Source organism: Bombus bifarius, unplaced genomic scaffold (genome assembly GCF_011952205.1).
Source record: "Bombus bifarius isolate JDL3187 unplaced genomic scaffold, Bbif_JDL3187 scf7180000007978, whole genome shotgun sequence".
NCBI lineage: Eukaryota > Metazoa > Arthropoda > Insecta > Hymenoptera > Apidae > Bombus > Bombus bifarius.
Genome location: NW_022884363.1, coordinates 640,540 through 661,523, shown reverse-complemented (window position 1 = coordinate 661,523; position 20,984 = coordinate 640,540). Strand labels below are relative to the sequence as shown.

Sequence of the window (20,984 nt, the reverse complement as noted above, 5' to 3'; positions counted from 1 at the left end):
ATAGAGAGTTTTTCAAAGAGCAATACAAAATCACGCTACGAAACAGATGAGACAACGTTCCTATTTCGTTAAAAACTCAGTACGATATGTCTGAAGGAAAGAAGATAATCGTCGCAAGGAATGGAAGAAGCGTAATAAGAGCGAATGACGAAAAAGCGTATGGCTGTTGCGGTCGTTGAAATCCCCCGCGGTCGCTGAACGTTCGTCTACGTCGAGCGCACAATCGGCAGTGGCGTTTTCCCTCGCATTTCATTCTCGGGCAGATGATCGTGTCTCTGGTGTGGCGCCCCCGGCTTCGACCCCCGGTGATTATGAATTTCTGGTTTCGTCGTTTAACTGCGGTGCCGGGACAGAGAAGCAAAGGAGGACGCGGACGAACGTCGACGAAATCATCTTAAGCGGCAAATTACACGTATGCTAAGTGGCCACGATTCAAATTATTATTATCGTCATCATCCCCCGGCCCCAGCGGACTCGCCCTTCTGAGAATGATTACACGCGCTCATCTTTCTCTCTGTTTTTTCGAAGTCTTCTTCTCGTTTTGCCTCGTCCCTTTCCTCATTTGAATGCGATCACCACTATCAGCGGTGCGCATGCATGTCTTCCCAACGTTTGTTCTGACGAGTGTTGAAAGAGACGAAGACCTAAATAATATGAAGTATCGAAGTATCGACGTTTTTGTTATCCCTTCAGAGGGATAATCGCAAAATCTCACACTTATTCTTAGTAGTATTGTTCACATTTAACATTATTCATCTATTTAAACGATCGGAATAATAAACAGGCGTGCAATAATAATACATTAATTATTGATTATATTTAATCTAAACCTTAAACGAAGAATGCAATTTATCTTGAAAGTCGTTATAAAAAAAGAATTTATGAATATCTGGGTTAAGAATGGCAATGTTCGTGAAAATGGTATGACTTCGTGTTCGGTGCAGCTTTTAAAAACTTGTTCGATTTTTTAAAACGCTAGCGTAATTTTTTTGTTAAATAAAAGTATATGTTACAAAAATGTGTGAGAATTTACATAATCAGAAATAAGGATTTATGTATCTATATTGAACAAAAAACCTCACAAGGATTTACTTCTACAAATTACTAGCGATAATAATAAATAACGATTATACGGTCCAATCTTCCCTAAACATCAACGATGGGCATCATTACGATTTAAAAAAAAGCTGCAACAATGTATTAAAAGGAACGCCCAAGTTAAATGGAGAACCACTGCGGAAATGATAGAGTATACAAAGCAATGCCCGCATTCGAGCAGAATTGGAGGCGATTTCTGTAATACGTTATTAATTTGGATGCCTCGCGCCCGATGAATTATTTAACGGCGCGATTAGCCTAATGCATCGCGCGTCCTCTTCTATTAAAACACGCTGAAACGATGTTTGCGTCATGATCGACAGGCAAGGAGGATCGTCTGCTGTTCCGTAATTTTGTTTACGCTTTCCGATCCTTCGAATCGCTCTCCTCCCTCGATTCTTTTAATCGCGAGACTCTATTAGCCAAACAGAACGCAACGACTCTTCCCGGAACCGTGACCGGTTGATTATTGTTATTACATATCGGAAATTGAACGTGCCTCGTCTCGAAAATTTTACCACCGATGGAACATTTCGCGGCACGTGCCAATTACTCCCTCCATTATTCTCTTCTAAAGTCTCCCAGTCTTCGCTCCATTACTCTCTTAGATTCTTTAGTGGAATAATTTACGCATGACGAGTTTTAAATTTGTGCCTTCGAAGAGAATTAGACGACGTTGGTCAAAAATCGTAGACTCTCACAAGTACGTCCGAAGCTTGCTTATGCGAAAGTAGCACGTTAACACCGTAGGACTCTCATACCGCTCAAATTGATATTTCAAACTCCTAATTACCTTCGTCTATTATAATTATCGTCTGATCTACTTTATTTAAACTTCGCTCAATCCAATCGTAGCAAAGTCACGTCGACTATACGACTGCCTACGTTGAACAATTTCCAAGACCTGCAGGGTTCTGCAGAAATCATCACGGCGGTCGACATTCAGCGTCAATTCACGAATTACACGGCCGGAGGATGCTCGAGGTGCACAGACCTCGTCTGTGTCGCTCTCGTCTGTCTAAAACGTAACATTACAGGATCGTCGCAGCTCCGGGGGCATTCCTGAAGCCTGTGCAACGTTGTGGACGCGGTATGGCCCAGCCAGAGGATGGAATTCCGATCGTAGGTGGTGCTCGAACAAGAAAGGAAACGGTCTCTGTCCTCGGGGACCAACAGACCGCGTATCCATTGGCGCCCCGGCAATTAGGGTGCCTGGCCCGCGGTGAGGATTTCGAGGATATTTGTGAACCGCGAACCGACAGAGGCGAGTTCGTCGAATCGACGGATGCCGCCGCCTAAGAATTTCGTGGGTGGGTCTGTACCCCGAGTGTGTTTGTCCTCCGGCACTATCGAAGACCTGGCCTGATTCATGAGTATTAAGACACCAGCTGGTCTCGAACGAACTGTCGTAATTGACATAGATTATTGGGTGAACGATCGACTGGTCTGACTTTTGTGATCGTGCTGCAGGTAGATCTGAAGTCTATTGCAAAAGTTTGTAGGAGCTATCTGCAAGCGTATATTGTGAGAAAGTAACGAATTCATAATTATATTGCTTTAACAGTTTTGTGGTCTGAACTTTAGCGAAGAAAGTTTCGACTGATCGAATAAGAAATATTGCCTCTACGATTATGTGGCTTGAACTTTAGCGAAGAAAGTTTCGACCAATCAAATAAGAAATGATGGTTCTATGATTATGTGGTCTGAACTTTAACGAACAAAGTTTCGAATTAAATAGGAAATTTTGAGAATCGAGACTCGAAGAGTCGTTTACACTATGCATGGAACCAAATAAATTAATAATGTATAATTAATAATAATAATAATGTAATAATGTAATAAATTAATAATTAATAGTGTAAATCAATAATAACAGTACAAATATCAACATTTATGAATGCGATTGTCAAGAACTGGAGCAAATATAAACGAAAGAAGAAAAAGTACAATCTCACTACACGCACATAATGGATAGAATTTTTATAACGATATTCACGGATGGATTCTTCACACTTTCTTTAGTTCTTAAGATCTGAACAAAGATTGCATATTAGAAACTATATCCTGAAAAGTTTAATAACTTTCAAGTTTACAGAAATTTAATGTAATATTCCCAAGGATATTTCCATTGTTGAAATCCTTTTTACTGAATTTCTAATAATCTAAACACTGAAGCGTTTACCTATAAAGGTGGCTCGTTTTAATTTTTTGCTGGGTTATGAATTTCATTTTTGCGAAATTGCTGGTTCCACAGCTCGAGGGTGTAATGAGGGTAAATCGAGATCCCCTGCCGTGGATCCGTTTGAAGTTTCGTAAACTAGAGCGTCGGTTCAGAGAATCTTGTGGTGTAGCAATGGTTATTTTGGCATGAATTTGACCGCGTAGAACGCGCGCGGGTGGAAGATTACATGATTGCCCGGTGATTATGGGAAATTTTCAAAAAGACGACGATCCAGGTACCTGGCACCCTCTCAACACTCGATGTGATCGGTTTTACCGGGCTAATTGCGTCTATTACTGGAAATCCCGGAAGGCTGATGGTCGATTAACTTTCTTCATGGTTCTTTGATCGCACCGACCAAGGAATTTATTCAGTGAAGTTCTTCTTTTACGCTCAAACGATCGATAATGTGTTTTTAACCTTGTAGATTTCGGTTCCAACCCTTTTTGCATTAATCTGAATTGCTTAAGCCTTATACTGCGTTTCGCTCTCCATTGAAAAAAATATCCTAGATATTTTTATGTTCGAAATCTGAGATTATCTTCCTGTCGTCGACACATTTATAAGTTTGTAATTGTGCATTGTTTAATACGTTTTGTCTACAGATAAGATTCTACGCCATAGTACACCCTAAACGGTTAAATGTTTCAAATGATTCTTACGCGAGATACCGCGTTACAGTCGTAATCAAGCGAAAAGGAAGGAACTGCATGGCGAGAAACCACATTGTTTAATAACGTAAATTTTATTGTTTAAATTAGACGTGACAGTATTATGTCGTATCTACAGGAAAAGTACAAAGTTATAAGTTATGCTATATGTATACCATATGTATATATATATATTTATATTAGAATACGGTAATTATCGTACGAGATAGCGAAGAGATTTTTTATTTTACTTCAGCATTTTTATGACAGTTCGATGGGATGAAGATATTCTCAAGGATCGTCGAACGATCGTGATTTATAATATTTCGAAGCTGGTGAGGAGTGAGGCTGGGGGGGGGGGTTGATGGAAACGAGGGAAGTCGAGGGGTGAGGACGAAAAATATAAAAATAAGTGTGAATCGTCGAAAGCAGTCACGACAGAAGGCACGACAAATTGCTACATGGAAGCAGATGCTCGCACGCGTTCTCGCGGACGCTTCGTTTCTTTCCCTTTTTTCTCTCCTCTGACCAATTAATCTCTTGATCGATTAATCACGAAGAACGCATCTTATACGTCACGAACGAAACGAAGTAATCGATTATAAGGCAGCATCGGGAACAAAATATCACTTCTGCCACGAAGCACGATAATTTTCTCCTTTCGACTGTTCACTTTTCAGATCGCTCAAACGTCTACGTCTCTAATTCCTGTGATCCATCTTTTCATTTCTTTTCAGTATGAGGCATGTGCATATAAAAGGTTCCTAGGTGCGATTTAATTGCTAGATGCGGGGATGATGAATAAGGAGAAACAGACGATGCTTGTTACCTCATCAATGTTCATTTTCGAATGGAAACAAAAGGAGAGACGCGATCACGCTTGCGCTGATCAGGTGAATAGTAGCTCGAAGAAACGTGCGTTATGTACAAGGAAAAATTGCGATTCGTTCGCTGGTATCTCGAGCAGCGCGAGACTTTCTCCCTCTTTTCCCCAATTTTCCAGAGCTAATCCGACAGCTTTGGCGATTGTGACAAGCGACAACGTAAACCGAACCTTCCTCGTCCGTGACGCTTATCATGCTACATTTATTGCGTCGTACCGGAACATCGAGTTCCTTTCTTCCGAGTGTTTCCGACACGCTCAGAGAGAATCCGTTTCTCGTTTTATCATCATGGTAAAAAATAGCGATTAATAATGAGCGTACGTATATGTTGTTCTTCTTAATATAAGATAGGTATCTATATATTATAATATGCGTAATATGCGAATATTTGGCGTGACTTCGGGGGATCGATAAGACAGGGACGATGACTTGGTGGGAAGAAACGCTTTAAAACGATTTAAATAAGAAATAAACACAAAAGGAGAATGAAAGAACGAAAAAGATAAATAGGCAGTTGATACTTGATCGACTAAAACAGATAAGGAAAAGAAAAACAAAAGACACAAGCAAATGGTAATCAAACAATGTCGTAGATAGATTTTACAAATGTTATCCGCAGGTAAATCTAGAAATATTTGCAACGAGAAATAATAGGGTATCGAGCAAAGAGAGAGCATTCAAAATCTAAAAGTTACAGAGAGCGATTAAATATGTATCGGGAGCATACAGATTTTCGTCTCCCGCGAATCATCGCCCTTAAGCCTATACTAAACTTATGTACACCGGGGCAAAACACACGACCGCGAAGAAACTCTATAAAAAAAAAAAAAGAAAAAAAAGAGACAAACGTTATACAATGAGTCTACAACGAAATACGTCCGATCTGAACGCTCACGATAGTGTTGCACTGTCGTTTGTTCTAGTCGAAAATGTTGCTTTTGAACGAAAGAATCTTCATCGAAACGATGTACGTTTCGCTATCGTGACTTGACGTATTAAGCATATATCTCGAATGACGAAGTTTTCTTGCCGGTTCTTCCGCAGTCTTATGATTCCTAACAAACGACTCACCGTCGTCGACAAATGATTAACGCCTAGAACGCTCGTTACATCGTCTCTACGCGAAAATGCACTTTCACTCTTTCTCACACGAGGCTCTCGAAGCGTGTACCGTTTACTTAGTAACGCGTTAACAATGTTGCTCGGTGTGGCTGTAATTGTTTCTCGCACGCGTCGTCGCGCGTTGAGTCTCCATTACGCTCGACTGCTGCCGCAGTCTGTACTTCAGGAAGCTTTAATTGGTCATGGTTGAATTATGCTCGTACACGCGATGAACTTTTCTTCCTGTTGTAATACGCTTCGCATCGATAACGTTCACGATCGCCCGTTCTCCCGTTTCCGGCAACGACCTTTTCCTTCGCGGATTAAAAAAATTACGTTTCAACACTAAAAATAATATCTACTCTCGCTTGATCGTGCCATCGATCTCTTATTGTTATAAAAAAAGACAGACTCTCTGATGTTGATTTAAATAAAAGGGAAAGAACGAACGATCGTGACCGGGTTAACGAGACAGTTCCTGAAAATGAATGTTACGAATGAACGACAAACGCGTGCCATCGACGTTCGCCTGCCTAAACAGGTGGCAGAGCCCACAGAGTCGCTGTCTTGTCAGCTGAAGTACTGAGGAACGAGAATTCCGTCGGATGCCATCGGCCGGAAATCACCTTGTCTTGGTGTTGCGCCACAACTACGCTGGGCAAAGGCATCGTTAAATCACCTAAAAAAAGAATTTAAAAATTACTAATACATCATACGCATAAGCATCATTTTGTTATTAAATCGTATTAGATTATGCAGAGTGTCTTAGCCTAAACCGAACATCCAAATATCTCCCTTGTTTTTAATGAGACGGAAAAATGTTTGTAAACTGCGATAGAGAAAGATATGATCTTCCACGATATTCCTCTTTTGAGATTGTTTAGTCTACACCTCATTGTCAGACATTTTCCAGTATCATTAAAAAATGAATATACATTTTGTTATTTAAGAGCTTGGTTTATAATGGGGAGGAAAATTTAATCTCTTAATAACTTTAGAGAAGAAATTTCATTTCTAACGATTTCATCACGCATGATCTATATACCAAAGTAGCATAAATTTACCTTGCAGATCAGTCAGAACCAGCTTGTTATCGTAGCCACCGGTAAGCAAGTAGTATGCAGAAGGGGAGAAGCGTATGCTTCTGATATCAGCAGCGTGAGGTTTGAAGCATTGAACGGTCCGACCGCCCCGGATGTCGAAGAGGACGCAGCTGCTGTCCTCGTGACCGGATACCAAAAGACGTCCGGATGGATCGACGCAGAGAGCTGCTACCGGACTGCCAACCTGCAACGGGATCAAATGCTAATCAGATACGCGATACCGATTCCGTTCCAAATTATTCTCGAGTACGTCCGATAAAAATTCGATCCTGAGTTGAAGAGAAAGAGCAAGGGTGAACTAGAGGAAGAAAGAAATGCGATTCGTGAAGGGGGATGTATGATCGGTGCGATTCAAAAACGTGGGTCGAAATTTTATCGGACGTCGAACGAAAAAACGAAACTTAAAAAACTGAAAAGTCGATGTCGTCGATGCATGCTGGGTCCGTTATGAATCATAGAAATCCTTTTCACATTATGTACGAATTATTTATCGCTGATCGATGATGCCTGGATTTCTTATGAAGTGATAGAATTAACCGTATGTATTACTAATACCTTTTCTAATAACTTTTCTAATAAAGACCGATGACAGGAGGAAAGCGCTAATTGAGAAATAAATTGACGAATCTGAGAGTCAACTGTGATACAAAAATATGGACTTGCGGATCGACGATATAAAAATCTCTGTTTTAGTTCAATGAAGAGGAAGATTGAATTTAAAGATACTTCAACTTCAAGATTAGAGTCTGTTTAAAATTAAGTAGATAGTAAAGATCAGCAAATGTACATGTATAAGTTCACATATATGTATGAAAATATAATATTACATAGCGATATTGCACAACAGAGATACAGCAAACAGTTACTGTAAACGATAGGGATAATAGATTTCAAACAGACTGTCTTACAGAAAATCAGCAACTTCAACAAAATCTACTAATACCGTTTGACAATCAGATTCCTCGCTAGGTATTCTAAATACACAAGATCTCCGTTGCAGAGGAACTAAACTAACCCTGCTGCCAGGAACCGTGGCTGGTGTGACCATGTTCACGCAACCTCTCGTTCGAAGATCCCAAAATCTGACCGTCTTATCCTGCGATCCGCTGACGAACATTGCTCCACCCCAGTTGTAGAGGGTGAGCACGTGGCCACTGTGACCGCTCAGAGCCTGGAAGGGTGTACCAGTTGCGCAATCGGTGACGTAGATCTTGCAGTCGCCGGCACCACCGCTAATCAGCAGACTCGACTTGTTCGAGGTGTCCTCGAGGAAGCACAAGTCGCGAACGGTACCGTCGTGCATCGTCAGCTCCACTTCTTGTCCTGGAAGAGACACAGGGTTGTAAAGAGAACAATGTTTTAATACGTTAACTTGGATCATTTTCGAATCGAACACTTTTATAATGAAATATCTCAGGAGTTAAATTGCTAAACTTCAGTTTTTGTTAATTTCGTAATTTCATTGCACGAGCACACTATTAATATTCAATTTTCAAGAAACAAACGGCTCACTTTCTTGAAAGAAGCATATAAGAAGATGCGATAAATAATCTAAATGAATTCTAAGGCCAATTAAAAAATTTTCTAACTTTTCCGATTTATAAAGTGGGTCAATGTAAGTTTTACACGACCCGATTACAAAATTAAGAGTTAACAGAGACAGATTAATTTCAGTTGAATCGAGTTTAGTTTCTACAAATACGATATAGTTTATTTTTAACACAAATTATACGATGCATTAGAAGCTAGGAAATCTATAAATAAAGAAATTTTGATATGCTAGAGATTGGAAATCAAAGTAGTTTAATTCTTCCCGGTTAATAGGTTAAAGGGAGAAAGTTTTTTCAGGCCATGTTGTTACACAACAGTTATCATACACTGCGACAGAGTGACAAGTAGGAAGTTGCAAATAAATGACTGCCACTTTGAGAGCAGTTTCTGTGAGGAATCGATGTAACGAGTATCGTAGTTAGCGTGAAAGTTGTGATAAATGTTTACAAAATGAGAGAAATGTTAAAAAATTTTCGAGAACGCTTCTACATTTACCTTCGAGGTTTGATGTATCGGCATTGAAGCGCATCAATTTGACAGTCTTGTCGTTGCTTCCGGTCGCCATAAGCTGTCCATCCGGCGTCCATGCGAGACAATATATCGAGCCCTTGTGGTGTTTCGTTCTCTTGAAGAGAACCGTGGGCTGATACGTCTGATGATCCTCTCTGAAGAAAATCCATTCCAGCATTAGTAACAGTTTCTTACGTTTGTTATCCTTTTTACCGGACGATTGGAATACGTTTGTTCCATTTCACCGCGCAAGTATTACTAAAACAACTAAACCACTAAAAAGAGTCACGCAGCTTACGAGTCGTTTCACTTTTGTTTGAACTGTTTGCTCTTTCACTCTTCTTCTTCAACAAACTTTCCATCTCGACGCTATAAACTTCAGCGTGAACCACAAGCGTTTCGTTGACTATTAAGTGGTTGATTTACACTTTAAATTAAATGCCTGATACAATATTTTATTACGAACTATACAAATATAGTACATATACTGTAAACTACTTGCTATTTGACTTGTTCAAATGTTGCCAAGTGAATTGTTATTTTAATTTATCCAATCAGATTATGGAAATAAGTTCGTGGTGAAAAGACATTTCAATAAATCGTAGCGTATTCAAAATACACTAAAAAGATAGATTTTAAACTCTTCTCATACAAACTATCTGCGAACTTTATCATATATAAGTCCCTCAGAAGCCAAATTCGGATAAATTCAATCTTCTTAAAATGTATCAATTTGCCACGAAAGTATTGATCAGTTTGGCTTCTATGTAACACACATACATATATTTGTACTTACATACGTGAGCCTAGTCGGTATACATATGTATACTATGCACACAGCTACTGCCATAAAATTAAATTAAACCAACGTCACCAAATCATCAAACATCGACCTACCTCGCAAGGGAATAGAGTTCTCATCAACAGAGTCACTTTCCTTGCAACCTCGTTTCCTTCCTCGTTCCCAGCCCCGACGCGATTGCGCATCGTCCTTAATTAAAAGAGTAATACTTAACACGGCGATCGTGTTTCGGTCGTGGAAACGAGGGAGAGGAGGATCGTCGATACGATTTTAAACAGGAGCGACGCCGCTTTCACGTCGGTCGCCTTTTTACGTCGATTTTAATTAGCCCCGAGTTTTCCCAGACACCGCGCACGTACGCTATTCGTCGATCGAACCTCGGTCCTCAAAACTCGCCTCTTTCTCGAGAGTCAGAGCTTCTCCTTCTCGCGCTTCTCTCCGTTCTTTCACTTTCTTCCGTGTAAACACGAGAATCGCGTGCTGGAAATTATCGACGGCCCGGCAATCTCGCCTCCCGAAGGAATCGCGCCGCGGATTTTCAATCGCTCCATTAGAATCGTACACGCGTTACTTTCTCTGCGAAGATTCAGAGCAACGTCGAAAAGATGGCTCGATCGAGGCGTTCACGGTGAATTCGAAGAACACGCTGGCTTCCTTCGTGGAAATTAGAGCGTTGTTACGATACAGTGGATACAGAGCAGGATAGCTATGTGTTTTCCTCGATATTTGATTCTCCGCGATAGCAGAGCATCTTTTATTCTTTGTTTCAAAGAAGAAAACTCGACGAACCTTTTAGTTGGCGAAAAGAAGTAAGAAACGAAGAGTGGGATTTCTGGTTTCTTGTACGAAAGCTAACTGACGTCTATATTGGCTTTAACGCACAAGGATCATGAGCCTATGTTGTGAAGTAGAATAAGTAGTAGCGTAATTGTTTCCATTTGTCCGAGTCGTGTGTAACTGCAATACGAAACAGTACCATTTCCAACCATAATAACCATTATTATCGTGAAATTGAAGGAGCCATTAACGAACTTCGTGATTGGAAACTAATTGATCTCTCAAATAATTTTTTTACGCTAATACGCAAAAATACCACGAACAGGATATTTTTCTCGTTTTCCAAATTCCTACTCTTCTGTAACGATTCGGTACATCAACGAATGAAACTCAAAAACACTGTACTTAGCGCGACAATCATAACAACCGAAGAAATGAAAGAACAGTTAAGATACTTCAACTCGTAAAAACTAGAAAATTCTTCCTCGATTATTTCTGGTAAATTGTGACGTGCGAAGACGCTGCGAACACGAGCGAACATTAGCAAGCGACTCTATCTATTTGCCACATTCCTATATCCCAACATTAGTTCGAATGAAACCCAAGCCAAACACTAAGAAGTCGAATGGTCGGTAAACGTGTCAGTTTCGTTTACACGCATTCTCCTCTAATCCTTCCTCCAGACCCAAGATTTTGGTCGACTGACATTTCGAAAGTGGACAGATCGTTCATTGGAAACACCGACTAAAGATAATGGCAAAGAGAGTTGGTTCTGATACTGTTTTTCGAAACGCTACGCGACAGATGAAGAAGCGCGCTCTCGCTTATCAATCACCCGCTGTCACGGGGCCGAGCGTTTATCACGTTCCACATAGCCCATTTACAAGGAGAGGACAGAGTGAAACGTTTGTCGAAGCAAACACACGGAAACACGGATATCGTGACGGGTGAATCGAAAATGATAGATCGCTGCTCGGGGGTCTCAACATATTGGGCCTTTGACGTATTTAAACACCTCGTCTTTTCCCCTCTGTGTTCGAGTATCACATTAGCAAAAAGTTCCCTGTTGATCCTGTGTGGATTCAAAGGTGAAAGAAAGTGGCTGAGAATCGAGGAATTCGTGTTTCCAGAGAAGTTCCGGAGTAAATCGAAAGGCTTTGAGAGACGGTTTCGAGGAACAGAACTTTGGAGAAAGGTTCAAGTGTTCTCTGGTGTATTTAAGGAAATTGTATGTTTATGTACGATATACCTTTTGATACGGTTCTTGGATTAATGATAATAAGAAGGAAGTTTATGATCAGCAAGTTAACGAGTTCACTATCTCATTTGTTATGTGTTGTAATTGAAGATCATGAAGGAGAAATATAGCTACATAGTATTTTCTACTATGCTGTGAGACAGTAATTTTTAAACTGGATATGAATAGAATTAAGATTATAGAAAATTACACGTATCACGGGAGAAGAGCGTAATTTTACATTTTTCTACGAGAAAGCAGTCTTTAGGTTGCATATAAATATAACTAGAATTATGCAAATTTGTATAGAAAATACAAGGATTAATCTTATGTTGCTCAAATTGTATCATTATTTAGGTTCATAAAGTTAAGTATAGTTTTTTAACATGTTTGTGAACATTTAGAAAATATTCGTAAACTAACTTCATAAATGATCTTATAAGACCATCGTCTATTTTTAATATCCTAATTATGTCATACTAAAATATTCTGTCTTTATTAAAAAATTAGAAAGTCAAGAAAAAATAGGTTCGTTCTGTTTTTCGCATATGATTTTCGTGTATAGCTATCGATCTAAGAAGAAATTATCACTGTCAATCGTTGCCATCGATTCGAAAACGAGAAACAAAGTCGCGCAGATCGATTTCACAGCACCTGCGCGCGAATTAGCTTTAAATTCGATTTCGAGTACCTGTCAGAGTAAATGGTTGCTGGGTAGATGATAATTGAGCGATCAGCCTGCAATCTAATGACCGACTTCGTATAAACCTTGCCTTTGACGAAGTCGTAACCTGGCATTACGTTGCAAAAATGATTTCCTGCAGTTCTGAGACTGCAGAGCACCTGAAATTCGACTATCGTGTGCAACTATCGCTCTCGATTACCTCACAAACATAAAGTTACACGTCAAACAATTTTTAAACGAAAGTCACGCGCTAATACCAGTTTACGATCTTTTTCGTCCATTTTTTACTCGTAGTGAGTTTCTTAGTATGTACTCGTAGAATGTTGATGAGAAGTAACATACTGGAGAAAAATTTTCGTAATCGTTCGCCATACCGTAATACTATATATATATTTTTTGTACTTTCACTCCATTTTAAATATTAATTTTACAGACAACGTAACACATGGTCTGTTGGAAAGTGCGTTATTTCATTTGTAGCGGACGTAAATTTTCGAAAGGATTACGTAAACAGAGCTATTGTCTCGCGACTTAAATTTAACTCTCCAGCTACTAAAGGAGTCCGAGTGATTGGTTTCAGATTTCTTGTGTATTCGAAATCATCAAAAACACATGGGGATTTCTGATAAAATTAATATCGTGTTTTATTAAGACAGAAATATGACTACTACATATTTATTTATTTTTATAATTTTTATACATGCATAACACGATTAATCACAGATCAAGCTCATATGTAGTTCTAGCGCTAAACTCTTTTGATTCTTTATGATGTCATTTAAGAACTGACTCCACGTCGTTTCACATGCACTTTTCTTACTTTTTACCTCGCTTTTTACTACAATTAGTGCGAGTATAACTACAGGAACGTATGGGAGTTATTACAGCGCGAAATGTAACAGAATTCGGTGTTGATAAAGTTCTGAGTTCAATGCCAGATATTCGATCGGAGCGAATATAGATTAATCGTTCTACGAGGCAGAAATAACGTATTATACCGAAAGTTGCTAGCCTTGATGAAGTTCCTGTAGACTATTAGAAGAATAAAAAGAAACTGAAACAAGGTGAAGATTTAAGAAATGGAATTAATCCCGAGCCGTTAGACTTTCACTTCAACTCGGATGGAAAATTCTATGAAATAATTAGAAATATTATCCATCAGCTTCTATCTGTAATCTCATCTACTAAGTGGTAAAGTCGGTTAAACCAATAAAGCAAATTGCAAGGCTATTTTCAACGATATTAATTAATTTATTTTATTGTTTTTATTAGCCAGTCGTTACGATTATCAAATTACTTTCTAACCGAGAAACCTTTTCGACGTCAACCAATAAATTCTTTTTAAACAGAATTTCTCTATTATCGATTAAAATAACTGTACTTTTGCTTTCCATCGGTGTAAATTTATTAACTCGTATCCTATCATGGAGACATTATATTTGTAATAGCACTTTTGAAAAATATCATCATCATTCTTGAAAATGTTATCGTCAATGAAAACTGTACAAAACGTTAACTGTACAAAATATTGTACTGCTACAAAGAGAATATTTCAATACTATTTGATATAAAATACACACGAAATAAAAAATACATAAATCGATATTCAATTTTACAAAAATTCTGCTCCAAGAAAGCGACACACATTTTAATTTAATTTAATTCAATTTTGATAGGATTTAAAATAGTTTCAGAATTTAAACGGACATTTTATGTGTTACGCACGGATATATCACTAAGTAAATGAAATGATGATTATTAAAGTGTACCGCCGAGTATTGAATGAATTCACGGTTCTGCTCTGAAATTTTGATTGAAATTCATTCAAATATAACCAAAGGAAACAAAAAAGGTAGACGGAAAGAGAAGAGACAGGGACGAGAGAGAAAGAGAGAGAGAGAGAGAGACAGAGAATCGCGAAATCGCGATAGCAGACAATAAAAGAATCGCACGAAGGATCGAGGGATGCTCCGTTTGGTATGAAGGCCTCCGTCGTTCGTTAAGTCAGCAGGCTTGCGTTAAATTAGTCCGCTCGACGACTATTCGTGTACAATCGTAAATAGCGCGCGGATTGTGATAATGACGTGTCAATTTTTTCTTTTCTTCGCGGAGAAAATTTGTGGATTTAGCGCACCGTCTAAGAATATTACGGGCAACCTCTAAAGAGAAAGAACGAACAGTAGTCAGAAGAGAAGTTTGATAAAGAATAAGAATATAGGAAAGATTTTTCACAGTTAATTTTAATCCGGAATTAAAATAAATAAATCCTCGATTAAACTAAGAGATAAAAATAGCGGAATAGAAAAGTAAATAATTGTTATCCTTTTTTAAAGGTGAAAGGGAACATAAATTAAGTGATAAAACATAGAGGTCTTAAGCAACAAATAATTGGCACCTAGTTAAGATTCATAGCTGTTCAATGTAAATTCGCGTGAACATGAATCGATCGAGTATCGAGAATCGTTTCACGTAATTACCAGTGTTGGATCATCCCAGTGTGCTCGTTAACAACGACAGCTTTATCAATAATACGTAATTTACGATTACTACTGCAACTATTTTAGCAAAATATATCGCTCGTACCCTTCACTCCTATTTCTTCGTTTCTTCACGCTAGCCAATGTAAATTTCGAAAGATTTCTCTTTGCGACATCCCATTTCGAAATACGAAATGCACGGTCCAGCTTGATTAATCGTTCAGATAAAAACATAAAAGTCTACTATCTACTATGCATTTATATTTCTGAAAACTGCTTTCTCGATTTTACGTTATGTATCCATTAAAGAGAAACATTTTATATAAAATATGAGATTAGGTGCAAGAAAGTGTGATGTCCACTGATGGAAGATACGAAATTACAAATAAATGGCGATGGGAAAGGCAACAGTTCTTAATGAATAATGTAGCGGAGAAGAAGACGTATGTTTAAAAAAAGATTAAGCTATACGCGTTGTAAAATATGAATCGATCGTTCGAGACACCGACGAATTCGTTTTACACGAAGAAGAAAAAGAAGTTTATGAAAAAATCACGTATTAAAAAGACCAAGAGATAGAGGAATATAAAATATGAAAAAAGAGACTAAAAGATCGAAAAAATTATATTACCTGACATCGTGAAGCTTTGGATAAGAGCATATTCTCAGCGTCTTCGAGTTCGATCCCACGGCGTACAATTTTCCATGGGGGTGGAATTCCGCGCATCGAACCGCTTGCACGTCCTCGAGCGCTGTCACAGGAACGAATCTCGGTCTTCCGCCGTTGCTATTTCCGTTGCTGGCATCGAGTTCCTGCCTCGGTTCTTGCTGAAAACGAGATCGAAATCCGGTTACGAATTACATCTCATATTGGCGCTTTGACGTCTGTTTACGATTAACGACTAATGAATAATTATGATTGTGACCAATGATTAACGAGTAAATTTATAATGCAATAAAGAAAAGTATCGATAAGATCGATACGTTCGAGCCGTCATAAACGTCAATAAGTGGAAAATCGTGTTAGAGTGGGGGAATTTTTAAAGAGTTCCCGTACTGTAATTACCCATTGAAGTATCGTTACGATACGATAAGAAAATTTATCATCATGTTTATACATCGATAGGCGAACTGAGTAGAACTTGTGCAATGATAGGCAAACGTTTCTAAAATTAATCCCACGTGTGCTAATTAGAAATTAATAACCGTAGAATCATTTGTGTTTCTACAAAAGGTGTATCATCTAGATTTTAGATTTTCAATATTAAATTATCATTTTGATGGGGAAATTTCAACCGGTTACGTTATGATATCCAGAAGTTTTCGATACTACAATTATGTCTTAAATAACACTCGGTACATTTTTGTTCTAAATTATATATCCGAATGGTTTCCATGCGTAACGGAACTAATTCGATACTTGAATAACTACTTTTATTTTACGTATCCATTAAAATACTGTAACAGGTTGAATTTCACTTATTCGAGCATACTTTTTTATTCGTGACACTGTTACGCAGACCCGTAAGTCAAATTATATTTGAATGGCAATTTTACTGAAAAAAAGCGTATTTCATAGAAGTATACACGGTGTCAGAGAAAAATGAAGAATTTAATTGCAACATTCGTCAAGGCACACGCTCGTTAAGATTAATATTCCTAGCGTTTCCACGTCAAAAAAACAAGCTGGAACCTTATAATAAGCGTTAAATCTTAAAACGAGACCCGCCTTGACCCTTTCGTGTACTTCGCGCAACAAAAGTCACCGTTTAGGAGCATTTTTCTGCGCGAACTAGTTCGTTCGCGGCAGAACGAGCACCTTACCAGCAGGGAACGTAACGAGCGACGAAAACTTCAGGGGAATTAGAAAGTCAGACCTTGAAAGGATTTCAAACGCCTCTCTTTTCTACACAATCACCATGTTTACTTGTATGCTAATCTCTGGTGAAGTTTCCTGCTCCAGGCTCTTTATCTAAAGACCCATTCATGTTGCAGTCTTGTCGATGCAATCTTCCTCTCTCATTGCCGTGGATTATTTTATTATTATTGCTACTAGTATCATTATATCATCTGTGACGAATTTTTGCTCGTTCACAATACGTATTCATTTAATTAAAGAATGTGTTTAAACATATCTTTTAACCCACTTGAACAAATCGTTAGCAACAGGTAATTACTACGGGCAATAAACGAAATGAAACACTCATGGTATTAGTTAATAGGTGAAACAAATTGCTGTTCAGGCTTCATTCCTTTGGTCAGCTCCATAGAACATTAAGTTAAATGCACTCGTTACTGTATTTAGCATATGAAACAAATTTCTATTTAAGTTCCACTTCTTTACTCGTGCTCGTAAAATTTATAAAATAGATAAACCGAGATGTTCAAGATATTTAATAGACGGAACAAATTTCTATTAAGGTCTCCTCTTTTTTTTAACTGCACTCGTAAAAATATGTATTTACGCAAACATCGGCCGTCTAGTAATCACCGATTTTCTTAATCGAACAATGACGTTATGCGGATCCTATGCAGGCTTAGTATCTAACGATCGAGAAAAAAGAAAAAAAATGTACAAAAAGAAACATTCAGGGTCTCTGAGTGGAACAACGATCTTTCAAGTATCGCGTAACACATTCTGCATACTTTTTTCCCATATAGCTCGTAAAATTCTTCTGTTCTCAATCGATCTTTACTTTGATTTGTTTCTATGCCGTCATGGAATGATAGCTTGTTCTGACGTAGTAGGATTGCGAAAAAGTTTGCTATGGAAACATTCGAGGGGGGATAAGGAGCTTGAGAATGTTTTTCAAGCTCTCTCCAGAGGAAACCGAGCTGATTTAGAATCATCTTGCGACTCTTCTTGCACAATAATTTGCACGCCTCGCCACGTTTTTACTTTCGACTGCTACGAGTTTTTCGTAATTATCGAGATAAGGGCAATTAGTAAAACAAACGAGCAGCACTATTTTTCGTTATGATCGTCTAATTTTTCGTTAACTGTCTATAAATCAGACTTTAGTGTGAGGAAACAAACTGTAATTTCGAGAGTTTCTTACTTTTATCTAGTAAATACAGACCGATAATGTTATGAACAGACTGTTTGGTATTAGAGTAACGATAATACAACGATAAACGAATAAAATATAGATAAAAAGGTACGTAAGATTCCAGTTCGTGCCGTTACACAGGTTTAATTACCAAACTGTGTAAAATGGAAGAAAATACAGAACTTAAAAATGATGGTTTTTTAATAACGTATTTACTAACTTGTTTTTTGCTCTCTTGTTTTATCTTTGTAGAAATATTATAAGATTAATCGAGTCGATTAATGAATTTTATTTTTAGTGTTGGAAATTACGAACCGAGCACGGATAAGTTGAAACAAATTAACTAATTGTTTGCCGAAGCTTCACATTGTTACGGCGAAAACAAATATAATTACGAAGAAGAAGGAAATTTCAAATCCACAAAGATTAGGAGTCAATAATCGGGACGACACTATGATTGACGCAACGACGATTATTTTCTCGAGCGTTGCGCCTATAGATCTTACACACAGTTAATAATTTTGTTGCACAACGAGGCAGAAGTTCGATTTGCCGCGACACTGGTAATATAAGCGTCCTGTTCGGTTGACATCGTAAACCTTTCGAAAGATTTCTATTTATATGAGAATTCTAGAAATCGAGTATTCCATTAGCTGAAAGGAAAAAGTCGATCGAAAGAATTTCAATATCTAAAAAACATTTTACAGAACGCTTTACTTTTAATACTTCGCTACATGGTATTTCGTTGTGAGAAATACTTTTATCTTTCAGAAAATCGAGGAGGGATTACCTTCGCAGTAATTTCGATGATTGCAAAATAGAGGGCCGAGGCGAAAAAAATTCGAAAGATCTAGGACGAGACAGGTGTAGAATGATCCTGAGGAATCGTGAATCAGAAACGCTCGCTGCTTAGTCACGAACACCGTTTCTCCATCGGTGTTCACCACGGTGTGTCATTCGCGAGGGGAACGCTAATAGAAATCGACTAGATCATAAGCAAAGATACACAATTAATTTCTCCTTTCTTATAAGATAAATTATACGTCTTAAAATACAGTAGAATTCCATTTATTCGTACGAAATTTTAGTTAACGACATATTGGTCCACTCATATGAACCTTAACTAATACCACGTGAACGTAAAATTATAATTATGAGTAGGTAGTATGGAAATCACTGTACTCCTATTTATGAACTGCAATTATATAAACTTTTCCTCGACAGATCCATGTAAATAGAGTCGTACCGTAGCTATGCAATCTTCTGTAAGTGAAGAAGATTAATGGAACGCGAAGATAATGGAGTTACAATCACAATACGCTTGTGTGCTGCGTCCTTTGCAACTTTTATGAGCCATCATCGGACATAACTGTCGATAAACTTTCGTGCTAAGCAATTTCTGTCTTCTTTGGTAAATTTATTTCATTTAGTCTTTTCTTCGCATATCTTGAAAGAATATTGCATGATGTTTTTCTTCAAGCATTGTAAAGAATTAGAAGAAATGGCGTTAAGAGGAAAAATAAATGGGTTTATGATGAAAAATGAGGCCGTCGAAAGGATCGATCGTTGATCCATTTCGAGGTAACTTCGTGAAAATTTCATCGATGATACGGCTTTCTTCCGGAGGACGTTTAACGGACCGGAAACGGCACGCCAGTAAACCATCCGGGAACGACCGATAAATTTCAATGGATCTGGCAGAAGCCTAGTTTCACCGGCGCGACGGGTCACTAAACCAATGAGTTATTGGCCGTTTTTTCTTTTCTAATTGCTTAAGTCCGGGGTTCGATAATTTTTCGATATAGCAGCTGGCCATGCAATTGTACCGTGAAAATGACATAGTTTCTGACTTTTGGAGTTAATTTGACTACTGACAATGGCATCGATTAGGTACGTTTAAAATTATGAACCAGAAAAATAAATTGTTTTAACAATGTTCAGAAAAAAAAAATGAATAAAGATGAAATACTGGATTTTCATATTGGAACTATCAAATTTGTTTAAGTGATGGGTTTTAGATCTTTCGTTTTAGAAATTATAAAAAATTTCAAAGAAATAGTGAAATGATAAATGTATCGGAAGCATATCGAATCGAATCGATTCCATCAACAAAGAGATGATGTCTCTGTTAAATATTGGCAAGGATAGTGAAGATTGCTGAAACCGACTGAAGACTCATCAACGTTAAGAAGGTAAACGTCTCGTGAATTAATCAAACAATACCATTCTTCGAGGATTGATGCGTCGTATTTATTCGATACGTTCTTCTCGCGGGACATTTACTGCTGCCTCTATGAGAAGTAATAATCGTCGGTAAGATCGTTTTCTCGCTGTATTCATAGTTCTCAAAAGAAGATTGATAGCACCGTGGGCTACCAACTATGACTCACTGCTTACGACTTTGAGCGTCAACGGGATTTCCTGCGTGCAGCTTAAAAGCATCCGATTCATTTTCAGAATGACGAGAGTACATCTTGAAGACAATTAAACATCCATTTTCTCAAATTTAGAATCACTTGCCTCTAAAACACAAAGGTTCGTGTAATTTTTACGCCTGAGAGAGCTTCCACGTGACACAAATAACAGGTCTGGTTATTACATAGCTGTTAACTAAATAAGATATTAGACTATTGATCGTAGATAAAACGTGTAATATTTATCGGAAAAATCTGAACAAACTAGTAAATGTTACGAACATTTACGTTGAACGAATGTTGAGTAGCGTTTTGTATTTCAGGATGAAAATTTCGCGTAGAACGCAATCTTCTGCTTTACAATGTAAATCCCACGAGTAATTCAAACGTCAAATTACCATTTTAATCACCGATCTTCCATTGA

General features: G+C 38.0%; 1 protein-coding gene across 5 annotated transcripts in view; it reads right to left on the bottom strand.

Moving 5' to 3' along the window:
• Positions 1-4,225: 4,225 nt before the first annotated feature.
• Positions 4,226-20,984, bottom strand: part of LOC117204382 (WD repeat-containing protein 47) — a 79,374-nt gene continuing 62,615 nt past the window's right edge. For 2 of the 5 annotated variants that reach the window (XM_033441719.1, XM_033441722.1), the window contains exons 7-11: positions 15,728-15,924; positions 9,104-9,273; positions 8,073-8,380; positions 7,019-7,259; positions 4,226-6,633 (exon numbers count right to left, since the gene is read on the bottom strand). In XM_033441719.1, the coding sequence (XP_033297610.1) occupies positions 6,488-6,633; positions 7,019-7,259; positions 8,073-8,380; positions 9,104-9,273; positions 15,728-15,924 (1,062 nt within the window). In that variant the 3' untranslated portion in view covers positions 4,226-6,487. The remainder of the gene's footprint in view (positions 6,634-7,018; positions 7,260-8,072; positions 8,381-9,103; positions 9,274-15,727; positions 15,925-20,984) is intronic. The other 3 variants (XM_033441724.1, XM_033441721.1, XM_033441723.1) reach the window with 3 other exon arrangements.